The following is a 17720-nucleotide window of genomic DNA, read 5'->3' as shown; positions in this document are numbered from 1 at the left end:
GCTGTGAACTCATGCAAGTGCGTATTTGTAACACGGTCGTACCAGTGTACATATTATTATGTATCGATACTCAAAACTCAAAAGTGAGTTAAAAGTCAATAGTTAACAACACATCATTCTAAGGATGATTATGTATAACTCAAAAAATATCCAATTATCGTAAAAATCGTAAATGTTTTCAAAAACAATATTATTTCATTATGAAGCTCCACCGCGTACCGTCGATTCAATTAATTACAAATTAAATAAGTTGATATTTTACATACGCACTATATTTAATTAGGTATAGTAAACATCTAGATAATAATATATTATTAACAATTATATTTGTGGGTTTCGACAATTTAATTTAATTAGCTAATTTTCAGATAGTTACCTAGTACATATTTAGTTATACAAAATTTTGTGATATCTTTTGTTAGATTAATCCAAACTATATTGTAATAATAATACTAGTTGGTGGTCAGTTTTATAAAATTTACCATTGAAGTTTTTTTCGATTTAGGGCCAAGACACACGGTAATGCAGGCCTTGGAAATGTTTGCAATTGGAATCGAGTAAGGTCTGCGTTGGCGCAATGCTGTCTGCGTTGATGTGTGTAATGGCCTTTAGAGGAGGAACTAAAGATTATAATTAAATAAATAATTTTAATGAAAAATATCAGCTATGAACACCATAAATCGACCAAATATACCGTATAAGTACTTATCATTTTTTATAAAAATAAGTACTTAAAATAAATGGGTATTTATATAAAGTTAATATTAAATAAATTTGGGAAAAAAACAGAAGTGACAACTTTTTCATTGCAGCCAATAGTTTCGACAATGGGCTTACAGATCAGTAAGTACAATGGTGAAAATCGATTAACAGGTGTTTAAGTTTTATTATGTGCGGCCACCCATACAAATAGGTAATTAATTAAAAAACGGACACGTTTTTTTTCATCTCAAGGATGTCACTTGCAAAACGCTGAGCCAATAAATAAAAGAAATTCAAGGAGTAGAATTTTGTGTCTTTGTCAAGCAAATTCTACAATCTCGGCAATCTGCGACTTAGGCTGAATTTAAATACAAGTAGATTTTGAATTTATCGGATCCTTGATCCTGATGACAGTAACATTAATATTCTGTTCATACTTGGGTCACGATGACGAAGTGTTAAGTTTATAAAAAATCCAATGGCCAAAAAAATGTCTAGCTAAAAGAAAGGAAATAAATTATTTAATAAGCTTTTCACTTCAATATGCCATTATTTATTAACCCAGGGTGTAGATACATAATATATTATAAAGATATACTTATGAAATTTAAATCTAATATCAGAAAAAAGATTTTTAAATTCTCATGCGTTCGCGATGAACAAATAACAGAATGGCAACTACTGTGGCCATTATTTGAATCTCGCGGCTGCGGTAAAGTACTTCCTTTCCAGATTTTTATACTTCCTGACAAAGCGAAGCTCTCATTTGCTTTGGGTATTTAAAGTTGCCACTGTGCATTCTTGTAAGTATTGATAAAATTATTTGTGAGGATTCTACATTGCATTATAGAGACAATGATAATTATCTCTATTATTTATAGAGATTATAGAGATAATGATATTATGAAATATTCAGTAGCAGGACAAATATCATTACAATATATATATTTAAAGGGTAGATATTTATTGTATTTACTTGGTTTACATATTGAGAAAAAACTGCATTATGGTAAGCCCTTTTTGATGGACGTAGGAACTTTTTTAGGGAGAAAAAATGACAATATTATAATATATCTGTAATTAATAAAGATTTTATACACAAAAGATTATGATGAAAAGAAATTATGTTAGACAAAAAGATATAGTGATTTTGTCGTAAATGTAAGAGGTACAATATGAGATGTTTGAATTTTATTTGATTTTTCCGAGTAACTTTAATACAAAAAAAATACGAGACATACCTGTCACAAAACAATCTAGAAATAATTACAAGATAAAAAGAACTTTTTATATACCACGTTTTTAAATTTCCTGTTGAATCATATAAACTTGACAATTCTATGTATTAATAATTTAAGACAAATAAGGCAATTGTCAACAAATCATTTTTTTGCCATTTTGCAACAAACAAACAAATATAGAATACTGAAATGTCATTTTGATTTCCATAGTAACGCACGTATATATTATTAATTTAGTTGCAAGGACCCCCCCCTTAGCAACTAATAATAGTGGATTGGATTACGGATTTCTTCCGAAATAACTTTTCATACAAAACAGAATTAACTGAAAATGAATTCAATTCTACTTAACGATGGCTAAAAGTATTAAAAGAATGCATTAGCATCGTGTTCTGATATCTTCTAAAAGTTTCAAATGTCTAGCTAGTCGGGAAGTTAGTTAAAAATCGATTGCAAGATTTGTACCGGATAAACAACCACCGGACAAACACGAATATGACCTAATAAAAACGCTGTGAAATGGACCTAGTAGTATTCCAACTCACTCAGTTACAGATCCATACATCATCCAAGCGAACAATTTATTTTATGTCGTTCTTTCTATTATAATTTACTAAAGCTATTTTTTATCCAAAGGATCATTACGAAATGTAAGATTGGTAAAAATGTTCTGTTTGAAAATACATCATTCTGTAGACATTATGGCGTCCAATTTTCATGATGATGAAGCAGTCCTCGCGAGTTCGTAGCCGTCCGTTGTCCGTCCATCACTTGGCGATCGAGCTGGTGGTTGATGATTGATCCACATTATTCCGCATCTCATTGTTATTGGAGACGCACTACCGTGACACGAGTCTTCATAGCGTTCTTCTGCGCATGCTTAAGCGCACACTATTACTTGGTGGACATGCGCACTCAGTACCATGGGTGGAGTCAGGATCAGTGCATAGGAGAAATTAAATGTTATTTAAATTAAATTCTGCTCATAACGCAGGGGACAGTTGCGGGCGGCTGAGGCGTAGATATAAGAAAAATGTGTACTAGCTAACCTACATAATGTGCAATTCGTTGCTGACATGATACTACTGGCCTATATGGAAGACGAAGTAAGTAATTAAAAAAAATATACCTTTAAGGTGATTTGAATAATATTGCTATCGGGAAAAGTGTTCGGAATGTTGTGAGTAGTATGAGATATTTTATTGGTAGATGGTGGTTTAATTTGTGGCAATAAACAATATAATGTTTTATCCATTGGCTCACTGAAAAATAGCGGCTATATATTTCTCATTGTGTCGTGTTAAACTGATGTGTCTTACAGTGGACTGAATGTGAGAGAAATCTAAAAATTACGAGGCATGGAAAGATGCATTTTACTCATAACAAGAGTACACGATGTGATAGAGGTTGATAAGCAGATGAAATGGCAACGGGCTGAAAATGACTATCGATAAGAGGACAACCGCCGGACGAAAATGTCATCATATAGTCAATAGTGGTACCCAAATGACATTATACGCCTAAAATCCGCTGGATATACGAAATCATAACGTTCGGTGGATGTACGTGGCTGCAAAGGACTAGGGGTCTAGAAAAGTGGAGACGCTAGGGGAGGCATTCGTCCAGCAGTGGATCGACCCCGGTTGATGATGATACAATTTTATTTATAGCTGCCACTTTAGGTGTGTTTATTGTATGATTGTTAAAAAAATATGATTCGATATATGGCTCCCTATCCTTCCACGAGTAGTTCTAGAATCTAGATCAATTTGTATTTTTATGTGAAAGCCTTCTGGTATAAATTTAGACACGGCAACGGCAAAAGGATGAAAATATTCGATGCATGTTAATACAATTTATACATAATACATTAAAGTTTCACGGTATCTTCATTTGGGGGCTCTTAATTTGAGAATATATATAGATTTAACAAACGCGTTATGATTTACCACTCATCCTTCGTAAAAAATCCTAACTCTTAGTGTGATCTATTTGACCGTAATGCATCTACGAGCGAATTTGAAAACTGAAATATAATATAATATATTATTGATAATTTTCATTAAAAATAATTAACAACAAAAGATATATTTTTATTATTTTTTGTGCGTTTTTTAGAAGTCTGATATTTATTATTAATGATCATGACGCCACGCCATCTATGAATCAAATGTTATTATATTATTTAAATTACATAATATGGTTACTACAAGTCAATACTTGTCAAGTTTGTAAACATTTTATGTACTTGAGTTAGAGGTTTACGTGGTAAAAAGTCACGTAGTACGCGGTAGATGTCCGTTCAAATTTTTCCAAGGAAGAAAATTTTTCAGTTTTTAAAATATGGACGTATTTAAGACTTATTTATTTTCAATAACGAATGTTGAATTCTTAAATCCAGCAGAAGTTTCAATTAAATTCGTCTTCGCAGTTGTGATATACCGCCATTAGATGTGACAAATACAGTAGTAATTAATAGTTATGATGCCACATCTACGTTTTTCATACTTTCATAGAAAACCGCCACTCGCGTGCCTGACATTTGTAATGCCAATTGGAAGAGCAATGTTTTTTTCTTCAATTAAATCGCTTTGGATACGATTGAAGTTGTTTTATAAGTTTTTTATGATATGGTCTACTTAGTTGACCCGGTGTGATACCATGTATTTTTATAAATTTATTGTTTTACTCTATTTTTTTTACACTAATTTTTATGTCATGTTGTGAACGTTTTTAATTTATTATTTTTGCGGTGTTCGTTATATTAAAAATTAATTACTTTAAATTTGAACTAGGTATTTTTTATCTTGAATAAAAATAATTAAGTACAAGATAAAAAAAACTTTTATATACAACTTTTTTCAATTTTCTGTTGAATCATATAAACTTGACTTGACTAGCTTAAACGATCAAAAAAATGTACTTGATAGAAATACTGAATAATGAAATGTCATTTCATATTGTTTTCCATAGTAACGCACGTATATATTAATAATTTTGTTGCTAGGACCCCCTTTCAACCAATAATGGTATCGAAATAACTTTTCATACAAAACAGAATTAACTGAAAATGAATTAAATTCTACTTAAAGATGGCTAAACGTATTAAAAAATGCATTGGCATCGTGTTCTGACATATTTTAAAAGTTTAAAATGTCTAGCTAGTCGGAAAGTTAGTTAAAAATCGATTGCAAGATTTGCACCGGACAAACAACCACCGGACAAATAAGAATACGAGCTAAGAAAAATGTTGTAAAATATTTCAGTTGATCTCAATAATTAGAAAAGAAAAAAATACTATTATTAACTCCACCCTATATAATATCGATCATACCTTCATAGCACCACCGAACTGCTAATAAAGTTGTTGCACACATCCTGTTCGCCAGCTCCTAGGTGCAAATTTTGATTTCAATTAAAAATTCTCCACATGTTTTTACGTGTTGTTATGTTAATCTTGTAATATAAAACGATATGACTGGAGTCGTTTACATCTATGTTTATTAAGTCCAAAATTCTTTGAAACAATAATTTTCAACTGCATTTGTTGCATTACGATTACTAATCTTATAATAATAATAGAATATTGCAATATTTAATTGTTTGAGAAGAAGAATTCTTTTAATCAAACATATTTTGACTTTAATATAGGTAATACTTCTATATTATATTATATATTTAGGTATTAACTGACATCTACACATTATGAACAATACAAAATTTATCTGTTAAAATTACCTTTTCTGCCAATTCCTATTTTGAATTTTTACGACAAATCAATACTTATAAAGTTTGCATATTTTGGATTCTATTTTAATTTGATGTTCTTTTGTTTCACTTAGCTGTCAGAATTATTTTCATTTTGACATATTGTATGGATTATAAATAAATTTATATTGGATCAATGAAGCAACCTCAACCGACGCTGAGCACTTCAGATGGTAAAAGGTATAAATTATTGATGGAACAATTTAATAATATTATAATTATTACATCCTTGACGACTACTACCTACTCTGAAACCTGGCTAGCTATTTTAATCAAATTATTCCTTCTACACTAATTTAATTTAAAACACTTTCAAGATGATAATAATAAAAAATAATTATTTCAGTTATACTTACATAAAATTACGGAAATTCTGTATTTAGTATTAGTTTAGTTTAGTAAGTATTTCCCTTCATCTCCTTTTTTGTTTATGTTCGCTATTTAGATAAAACAATTGAAAACCAATGGGAATTTTCAAAACTACCTGTCACTTTTCAGTCTTTTTCTGTCTTCCCAGATTATGCCATTATCTCGATACCCTGTTCTTTACATCCTGTAGATGGTATTCAGCATTACTTCAGGACGGAGGAATCTTCTTGGATTCTTGAAATGACGGTCAGGTTGACTATATCTATATATCCGTAGAACGTAGTCGTGTCAAATCCTACTATAGGTGTGGCGTTAGGTTGTACCATTATCGCACCATTATTTTCTCGAAATTCATATGTACACCCCAGTGGCGAAGGGTCGAGCTAGGCTGTTAAGACTCACCAAAAATTGTGCACACTAAACTTTGTCAGTAATATGTATTTGTTTTCATTGAAATAAGACTACAATTTACAGATGTTGTTGGTTAGTTTTTAAAATTCAACGATAACTACGCAAAACATTCAAAAAATTCTCGTCTACCTACAAAATATCTAAAATTATGCAATTAAATCATACATAACTTTGAATATTTTATAGATAAAACAATATTTTTTATCTATTAAGGTGTGGTTAGCCAGGCATTAATGAATTTAAAAAAAATTAACTAACAATATGTGTAATACGTATTCTTAATCTAATGAAAACAAATAAGTATGAATGAAAAAGTGTGCACAATTTTGTCGTATCGACAAAAATAAACCAAAACTATGGTTTGGTTAGGCAGGAATTAATTGATTTTTAAAAATTAACCGATATCATCTGTAAATTGTAATCTTAATTCAATAAAAACTAATACGTATGACTAACAAAGTTTAATGTTCACTATTTATGGCGGATCTAAACCGCCCACCTCCACCCTTCGCTACTGAGCCCAGTAAGAATCCGCTGTAAGTATCTGGTCTCAAAACTTACCATACTGTATGGCATACTGATACTCTGAAGCTTCATAAGGTATGTACCTATCATAAGGCTGTACCAGAAAGCAGCAATGTCAGAACATTAGTGGTCAACAGGTACATACAAATATTTATAATCTATTTATAAATGATCAATCAAAATTATTTTTCCTTCAGATAATGACAGATCAGCAAAACGGAACAAGATTTATTATGGAGAACATGTCCTGGATGAAGGGAGACGTATGCATCCATAATTGATTTATTTGAGATGGCGCGTGAGATGCGTTTCTTGGAAAAGGTGATTATTTTCCTGTTGATTCCTTCGATTACTGATTCGAGATGCAACCCGTGAATGAATGTTTGATTAAATCATATGTTGAGGAAAACTTTGACTAAATATTATTTACTATCCCTGTAATAGAATTTATCCAATTCAATTTCTAATAATGTTGTACTTAAATTATTGATAATTTATTAATATTACTTTTATATAAAGAAAAATCTATTGACGAAGATTGAAAGATTAACAAAATTAGCAAATATTCAAACCAATTTACCATACAAGTTTTTTATAATGAGTCGGAATAGATGGCGTCACTATTTGGATATTTATTGTGAATAAAAACAATGAATGCATCACATTATTAGGAAATTATTGCTGCAAATAAGATCTAGAATTCCATGTGTGGTGTAGTTAAAGATATGTATATGTACCTACCTATAATATATATTAGATTTTTTTTACATCGAGTGGGACTTGTGCTTTAGGTATGTTTCTGATGTGACTTAAAATTATGTTTACCTATTCAATAAAGTATGCTACATTCTTAAATCTTATGTATTACGCATTTGAATGGAAAAAGCTTAATCGTAAACAATGTATGAGTATCATTTATTTTTTGTTATTTTAATAAATTGACATTCCGGAATGTGAAAAAAATACATTTATTTCTGGAGAAAAATGAAAATGTTTGAATAATTATAAAAACATGTTTATCGACTGGAATAGGTCAGTGGGGTCCTGTGGAGGTTGCAGGTTATGCTCCGAATAGGGCGGTAGTTATTCTAAGGGTGGCATATTAAAGAAAGAATCAACCAACGAATATATTAATAAATTCAGTTTACTGTTGGCTAACTAAAGACATTCCTGAATTCTTAGATATGAGATTTAGAAATAAATCAATAATGAATCCATTTCTTTAATTAGGTGCAAATACTATTCCAATAAATTGCAACCAATCTAATAAAACAATAAATTACTGCAACGAAAAAAAAACTCTAAGGATCTAAATGTTAATGAGATTGTCCTGAAAGACTGAAAATAAGAATTAGTTTGATAAAAAAATAAAATGTGAGGGGCGGCACTAGAATAAGTACAGCCATGTTACACAAGTTTTTCACTCTAGTAAATAATTAAACATTATATGGATGGAGTAATAAAATGAAACTATACAAATTAATATTTATTAAAAGTTTATTATATGACACTTTATTTCACAAATTATTATTTGTAAATATTTTTATCCGTTTATATCAATGAAAGTTCGGTGGAATCAGTTGATTGAGTATTTTTTTAGTTATTAATATAACTCTATAAGTAATAAGAACTTTTTAAAAAACAAAATGCTTTACTCTCACGCATTGGGGTTGTAACCAAATCCTTGAAGTGGTTTACCATCAGCACCAGTATATGCAATAGAGTTCCCTCGAGTAATCGTAGGCCTGCCATCTGGACCGACGTTAAATCCGTTGGCGTATGAGATCGCTAGAGTCTGTCCATTTGGCAGGTTATATGACTGGCTTCCTGATAATCCAGCATTTCCGCTGAAACCGTGTTCGTCAAATGAAAAGCCCTGGCTTCCGGCGTTGGCAGCGGAGGCTCCGAAGTTTCCGAAAGGACTGTTTGACTGAAATCCTTGAGCTTGCGCCTGGGCGTTGCTCGCTGAGCTTCTTATCGGTTGAAATTGTGGAAAACCGCCGAAGTTTTGCTGCGGAAAAGCATTTTGCTGCGGAAAAGCGTTTTGCTGAGGGAATCCGCCGTGAGAATAGTCTCCTTGAGGGAAATATTGGTTGTTGAACCCCGGATATCTGGAAAAATAATTTTATATAAACATTATTACAGTCGAACTTGGTTATTACGATCACAGAAATAGCGAGATCTCGGATGTCATGACGAAACAATTGTTGACATTTTAGTTTATGATTTTCTCCATACATTTATTCACTTTTATAACGAGTTACTTGTCAGATATACAGAGCAAAAATATCGTCAAAATTTTTCTGAAAACTGTTAATGTATCGATCGTTTCAAAACATTTTCGACCCTAAGCAATAAAATCTGACCGGGCAGGATGCCGCCAGGATCGGATAACGTTTATGACACTAGTTGTCTAAGTAGCTAATTGGTGTTTTCGCCGACAACATTGAAAAAGTATCCACGCATATGGTTGAAATTGCTAACTTTGTCAAGTCAGTAGGTACCTACCAGCGTTCACTACAATAAACAACTTCTTTTGTAGTTTATGAATGCCATGCTTGTTTCGGGGATTTTTACGATGGTTTTCAGATGTTTTATGTTCTATTCTTAAATAGAACGTGGCGCAAAAAATGTTATATAATGATATAACGAGCAAATTCAGTCGGTCCCATCTTCCCCGTGATAACCAAGTTCGACTGTATTTAAAAAAAAATACGAATTTATATTAGACATGTAGTAGTAACAGAGTAGCCACCTTTAAACTAATTTCTAATTCATTATTAAAATTTATAATGCGTATTTGACACAAAAGTTAATAACCATTACTCGATTTTTTTTATTTTAATTTACTGATTATTAATTAAATTATTGAAATAGCATAAGAAATTATTTAATACAAGGAAAAAAGATAATTTATATTCTTTTTGTTGATTTATTGTTTAAAAAAATTAACTAGTTTGACAGGGAATGGCAATTCTGTATAATTATGAATTATTACATGAAGAAAAAAATGAGTACAAATAATGTAAGGTGAAATCGTTCTCACTATCGTATACATACAAGGATAACATTACGACACATAACATAATATGACATATTTGGTTTTATTTAGTATATATTTTAATGAAATATAGATATAGAATGTTTATTCTATTATTTGATAGATATAATGATTAACCATGTATTCTAAATATTTATAGGTAGGTATAGGTAAATCAATATAGAGTGGCACTATGGGCACGGCTAAAACGGCTTGCAGTTATAGTGGTATTTTTTGTTACCATTGAAACAGGCATTGCAGCAAACATATTATCCAATACACCCGCAAATCACCTATGATGCCACGGTATACTGATTTCCAGTGTACGACAAACATTATCTAATATTGCGTCAAGTTTTGAGAAAATTTATTGACAAACTGCGGCGGAATATAAAAGCCTATGGACATTTACATACGAGTATATCAAGTGCTCATAAAATAAATATTGTTATAAAAATAAACGTAAATATATACCTAGTATTTATACGATTTTGAAATCATTTTACCACGTTTTTCTTAGCTCGTATTCTTGTTTGTCCGGTGGTTATTTATCAAGTACAAATCTTGCAATCGATTTTAACTAACTTCCCGACTAGCTAGACATTTGAAACTTTTAGAATATATCAGAACACGATGCCAATGCATTATTTTAATATTTTTAGCCATCTTTAAGTAGAATTGAATTCATTTTCAGTTAATTCTGTTTTGTATGAAAAGTTATTTCGGAAGAAATTCGTAATCCAATCCACTATTATTGGTTGCTAAGGGGGTGGTCCTAGCAACTTAATTATTAATATATACGACATGTTTATCATTCAAAGTGTGCACTAGTAAATGAACTCGAATGATAAATATTTTTTTTTGTGAGATGTTTTGACCCAATAAAGTAGGCCTCGATAATTTTCTGTAAATATTAAAGTGTGAAGAGGTTTTATACTATATATCGACCTACATATCATAGACGGACATAGTCATTAGACAATATGTACTACGATTAAGGTTTTGTGTATGAAACATTTTGCTGCATCGCTGGCGAAAAACACTATTTTTACGAAATAAGTTGTCAAAAAATGGTAATATTATTTTCCCTTATATTATCTGCCACATATAAGCGGTGTGTAGTTAGTCTACCTCAGTGGGGCGTCATTGTTTTGTACTTATAACTAATATAATATTATATACGATTGTTCAATTAGTTCAAGTATTATAATCATACAATATCCACAGACATTCAAAACGTCGGAAGGCTAAATACTAAACTAAACCCAACTCCTATGGAATGGTACAAAACTCCCATTAATCAGAATTTATGTTTTATTAATATCGCATAAAAACGTTGTAACAAAACAACACAAAATCTTATTATTGTTCATAAAAATAGGTGTGTATAACATAAAGTCAAGTTTTAAGTTATTAAAAAATATTATTATATGAACCAGAGCGTCATTTTTAATTTTTTCACGAGACAGAGTTTTAATCTCGAAGATTTCACGAACCGGAGCTGCGCTCCGATGCGTTACTGTCGATTTTGAGCGCTACATTTTAGTGTTATTATTTTACAAACCGTACTTTCATAGACATGGATACCAACTCAAGAAAGCCATAACTAGTTATAAATTTATGTTAGTGTTACCTTCCTCCCGATTGTCTCTTAAATCTTTGTAATTTCAGAAGAGGAGACCCGTCAATCTTCTTTGGAAAGTTGAGAAAAACGCCTGTTTCTTGGCGCCCTTGTCTTTCACTTGGCTTTCGCTTGACGCTCAGGGTGGATTCAACGAGGACATCGTCAACGAATATTGAAGCTAGAGTAGCTGGAAGAAATAAACGTTGTGTTAATCCATCATTAATTAATATAACTACGTTAAATGTGAATATGACGACAGTTTTTCATGCTAAAAGAAGCAAATATGTTCAATACATTAAGTACTTTATGAATGGGGTCGTCAAAAAGGTATCTGTACTTTTTTTCGATGGCAATACTGATTTGGAGATTTAACCGATACTTTGATATCGATAATAGGTACCTAATAACCGTGACAAATAATTATTTCCACACAATCAAATAATTGAAACTTGGTGTGATTTTTGGTGTATAACGTGGTCATCAAGCCAATCGTCATGTATGGATGTGAAACGTGGGGTTTAACAGAAAAACAAGAAAAGGCGCTCCAAGTGTTTGAAAACAGAATCCTCCGGAGAATACTTGGACCCGTCAATGAGAACCACCGGTGGCGCATCCGCACAAACGCTGAGCTCTTCGACCGATACCAACCTAGAATCACTAATATTCTGAGGTCAAGAAGGCTCAGATGGGCGGGCCACGTTGTACGATCTGAACGATCTAGAACTCTCTATAGGATTTACAAAGGCACACCAGCTGGCACTCGACCTCTTGGCCGCCCTCGACGGAGATGGGCGGACAACATTCAAAGGGATGCGGAAAGGCTGGGGATAGTCAACTGGGAAGAGAGAGCGCTGGACAGAGATGCCTGGAAAAACGTTGTGCAGTCGGCCATGGACCTGAACGGCCCCTAGCGCCAGTTTAATAATAATAATAATCATAATATTTGTTAATTTTCAACAATATTTGTTCTTTTCTATTTTTATTGCTGAAACCTAAAGATATCAAAATATTTGGTACCATTCTTTATTTTCTGTTTTTTTTTTCTTTTGAACATGTCCGATCTTAATATGATCATTATGGGCCTCCACAGAATGGAGGTTTGTATTAACAGATTTATTTTTTATTTTTACGAGAAATGGATTTTAGCCACTTGCTCAACCTATTAGGTCCATACTGTGACTTCAAACACAAATTGAAAAACAATATGTGTATTTGACAGACCCAGGATTCGAACCTGGGACCCACGACATTATTTGGTGGCATTCCTCTTAATAAAATTTGTATTAAATGTTTGTTCTACAAAGATGCATAATTAACCTGCTATTGGTAATGTCGTTTGTGTGGATATGTGGGGGGGGGAGGGTGCACATATTATATTGGTTTTTTTATGATGCGGATGTAAATTATTGGTACCTAGCCATTATTAAATTTCAAAAGACAGTAAAAATACACCGCAGTATTTGGAACATCACTTTGGCTATAATGTACCATACAGGGAACTGAGAAATAATGGGAACTGAAATACCCAACGGGTAAGGCGATAGCAGGTAACCGTCTCGAGTAAGGAAGAATCCGGGTTAAACTTACACACGTGTCAAGAATACGTTGTACGTCGAATACTAAAAACTGACCTCGGTTTATGCATTTACGCTCATTTAATGTTGGTGTAGTACACACACTATTGCACTTGCATAATGCGTGCTTCATTTTCGTAGGACACTCACACATTCAAAAACCTTGCTTCAACGTGCAGCGTATTGAATATAGGCTATCGGTATTCTATTTATTATCTGTTCTGTGGTACCATACTTATTGTAAAGTATATAATAATAATATAAGTCTTCTGTGGAGGTATAACTATATATCAATTATACGATTCAACATTACATGGGTGATAAATTAATTACACTTTAATATGTATGTTTTGTTGTCAAAACAAAACAATGGAGCGAAAATGATTGTCACCATTTCCTCAATCATAATTAGATCAGTAGGGTCTATTATGATTTGTAATTGCGACAATGTCTCTTGTAATATATGAACTACTATCGTCACGAGTCCGTCATTTTAGCACCACTCTCACATTAAGTCCGGTCACTCGACATAATCAACCATCATTCCACTCGAGTCCAGTTTCTCAGTTAATTAAAATATTCAATCTCTCGATCATATTATTGATCTCACCAGTACATCCGTACCCGAGATTTTAACCTCACGCCGTCATCTTTACTATTGTATTTATTTATTCTTGTAACGATAAATAAATAAACTCTCCCCTCACAACATTCAAGTAACAACGATCTTATCTGTACACCATCTCACCTACCGCAAAAGCTATAATCCAATGCTTCCTCTTACTTCATACCTTAAATTTAATATAATGTATAGGCCCACGCACTGAGTTACTTGCATTTTGCATAAGACGATTTAAATCAATCATGTATGTTATACTGTATACATATTATATATATATATATATGATGGTATATGCTAGGTAGGTATATATAGATAGACGATATACGGTATCTGCTACTCGTTCAGCATATAAATTTTGATAGTTGAAACGGTAGTTTTTTTCAAGTGGTTTGAATTACGTCACCTAAAAAAATGACATACAGATAATCTGTAAATATAATCTTGAACAGAGCCAAAGCATAAGTGAAAGTATTAAATACATATTAATTATTATTCGTATGTAAATGTCATTTTAGTATGGTATTGCATAACAAATGGGTCAGCATTCAAATTAGATTTAATAAATAGTGATTAGACATCAACGCGTGGTCATTTACGAAACTCGGTTGAACTGAATTTAGGGCTCTACTTGTATGGCTTTGGGTCTGCCTTCGTATTTGGATTTGACGGATAAAATTATTGATATTAAGAGAATTATTAAAGAATCTAACATATTCTGTGATTAAATATAAACATGTTTTTCAGTTTGTGAAGGTTAAGATAAATTTAAATACTTAACATAATAATTTAAGATAAATCGATAGCTCCTACATAAGATAATGCAAGCAATACTGTCCCTACTCAGTTCTAAAAATTATCAATTGGTGAATTGATTAAACCAATTTAAAATATTAAAACATATAATTAATAATAAATCATTGTAAAACAATTAACAGAAATTAAGAACATAATGATGTCGTTGGTGGTTTGTATTTGGGAAGCTGATTTAACATTCATCTGTAACCGGTATTACGTATAAAGAATTAAAAAATACATAACATTATGTTTCTATTAGGTTAATTATGTAGATAAAATATGTAAGTATTTGATATTTATTTTTCTTGAAGTATGAATTTATAGTTTAGATGTTTTATTATAAATACACTGCATAGATTATTGCCTCCCATATAATACGGATATAACATATTTAATAAAACGACACAAAATTTAATCAAAGATTTGATAATTTTGTTATGTGAAATAGCTCAAAAAATTAAATAAAATCAATTCCATGTAAAATTATACAGTATGTAAACATAAGAGCAATGAAAAAGTACAAACATTTTGAAGGCCTTGCTGGAGTGTCTGGATCGGATACTGCACCCACTAAACACATGCACGTGCATATAAATACACACACAACAATATTCGACGTCATTTTTTATTGTTAATATTTTTGACAGACGCCTCCGTGGGATGCACTCCTATTAAACAGTACCGGCCAAACTTCTTGACTGATACTAAATAATATAAAAAAACGAAAAACAGATTCGATTTTTCTTCTCTCGACAAACTCGCTTCTGCGAAATCTTGTTTCTCTCGTAAAGATTATGAAATCACTGCTTCTCAAAGTAAACAGCGGAAGGCTATGCTATATTATTACTCCTACCTCTCTACCTACAGTATATTGTAAATTAGTATTATGCTCTGTATTATAAGTCATAATTTGCAGGTGCACGATGAAGTCACTTCTCTTAAAGCAATAATTATTATCATTGACGAGGAAGTGGGTATCTACTGCTTTTTTGATTTTGGGGTGCAGCATAATAAGATTTATTAGTATTTTTAATTATTTGAAACGACTATCTAATATAATAACTACTAGAAATTTACTGATATTATATTGCATGTAGTAATAAGATTAAGTCGCTATAAAATATACTTATTTTATTGTAGAATAAGGTATTTAAAATGAATAAATATGTCAGTGCTCTATTAAGGTATACCACTATAAAAATGTATATATTTTATAATTAGTTACGTTTTGTAAACGTTTTGTTTTTTACAATAGTATAAGAGGATGCGCGAACCATGTAGCCTCTCATCACGCTGTTGGACCTGGGTCGACCGCGTACTTGCCACACTTCAACCTGGGTGTCATGTTCTACAAGCGAACCGGATTCCAGTTTCCTGTAAATTCGCTAAATACTTTGCTACCGGATTCCGGTATAACCTGGAATCACGCAAGAAGACTAGTGAGCGAGAAGGAATATTGGACGCGCCATGTATTATCCACATGTTCCATCTAAGGAGCGGACATATACGAAAAACAAGAAGAATATACGAAAGATAGATTTTATGGATTTAGTAGATACAATTCATAGTTCAAAGTTAAGTTTGATTTGGCTGGCGTATATATAAGTATATATTATATAATATAAGGTGGACGAAGCTGTATCATATATTTTTTATATCATTTAATGTAGCTATAATGTTTACCAGTTTATCGTAGTATATTTTTACTTATAATCTGAGGATCTGGATTCGATATTACCGACTGGTAACCGTCTTGTTTCGTCCACTTAAAAGTTATCTCCCAGTCTTATTAGTTTCGAGTTCGACACAGAAAAGTGATTACTTTGACCAAACCAGAGATGCGAATTCTTCAGCCAACATGCGTATTCTTTTTATTCTTTTTATCTCTATTAAACAAAAAAAAAACATTCTGCCCTGTGTGACTAAATAATTTGACATTTCGTTTTCTCACAACAAATATAACAAGTTTAACAAAGATGTATGTTGTATTCATTACCACCCTTAAATATCTATTTGGAAGCCATATTTGATAAAATACTGAATGAAAGATTGCAGGTGATTATTATTAATGGATTGACTATACGTAAACTAAGATATGCCAATGGTGCTGTTTTATTTGAAAGTAAATCTTTAAATTCTTATGGAAAGTTTGAATGTTACAAATGGTAACCATGGCTTACATAATATAAATGGAACCCATGTATATAATAGTAAGTTACAAAATAACTAGAATTAATGCCTCTCATTATTAATAAAGTTCTCATTAATAAAACGTATATACAAAATTAATATAGTTTTATTTAGGCTAATGAAAACTGGAATCAAGGAATCAATTCTCATTGTAAATCTTTTGGTTTTTTTTATTAATGAGAATAGAAAAATGGCTTGTAGGTATAGTTGATTGAGAAATATCTATATTTGATCGGTTTCGGCACATCTATTTTATAAACAAGAATTCTATCAGCCGCTATCTGTGGCTATCGAAGGTAGTTTTTCATATTTTTGTATTGAAGTATTATAATTTTTACAATGAATTAGTTGTAATTGTTACAATAAGCGCTATGTTTTAACAGCACCTCTCTTGGTTATGCTAAGTTTTAGAGCAAGATCGACAGTTTTGACTGTTTAGACGGCTAATTTATTTTAAGAATTATAATACCTCAATACATACATATGATAAACGACCCTCGATAACCGCCGATAGCGACTGATATCAGTCTTGCGTATAGAAGAGATGCTGAGAGAGAGAGAGAGACTATGTCATATGGTAAAGAAGACTCTATAGACAGAGACTGATGTCATATGGTAAAGAAATAAAATATTCCTAATTATATTTTTGAATAATTACAGCACTAGTTTTATATTGAAGTATATATAATAATTATTTTAAGACAATGCTTTGAAGATACAAGTAATCAAGCATCACTCAAAAAACCTGATTATTTTAGGTAATTTTACCATTTTTTTTGTATTGATGAGGTACCTACATATTTGTTGTCCACTGTAATATAAAATGGCCAGCGTCTGGGGGCGCTGATGTTGGATATCG

At 31.6% G+C, this 17720-nt stretch overlaps 1 protein-coding gene and 1 long non-coding RNA gene across 2 annotated transcripts; one reads left to right on the top strand and one right to left on the bottom strand.

Annotated features, from left to right (window-relative positions):
• The first annotated feature begins 3001 nt into the window (after window positions 1–3001).
• On the top strand, window positions 3002–7372 carry LOC147072535 (uncharacterized). Its single transcript, XR_015070649.1, has 3 exons — window positions 3002–3049; window positions 5786–5891; window positions 7214–7372. It is a non-coding gene; the product is annotated as an uncharacterized LOC147072535 (long non-coding RNA).
• Window positions 7373–8495: 1123 nt separating this feature from the next.
• Window positions 8496–15377, bottom strand: LOC147072534 (uncharacterized). Its single transcript, XM_085946326.1, has 3 exons — window positions 15197–15377; window positions 11690–11867; window positions 8496–9127 (listed from the first exon to the last, which is right to left on the bottom strand). The coding sequence occupies exons 1-3, from the start codon at window positions 15291–15293 to the stop codon at window positions 8674–8676; spliced, it is 729 nt and encodes a 242-aa protein (XP_085802452.1). The 5' UTR covers window positions 15294–15377; the 3' UTR covers window positions 8496–8673.
• Between the last annotated feature and the right edge of the window lie 2343 nt (window positions 15378–17720).

This window comes from Rhyacophila brunnea, unplaced genomic scaffold (assembly GCF_057557595.1).
Source record: "Rhyacophila brunnea isolate RB1 unplaced genomic scaffold, BYU_Rbru_1.0 scaffold_2, whole genome shotgun sequence".
Lineage (NCBI taxonomy): Eukaryota > Metazoa > Arthropoda > Insecta > Trichoptera > Rhyacophilidae > Rhyacophila > Rhyacophila brunnea.
The sequence above is the reverse complement of the archived record's forward strand: the minus strand, read 5'-3'. Positions and strand labels throughout refer to the sequence as shown.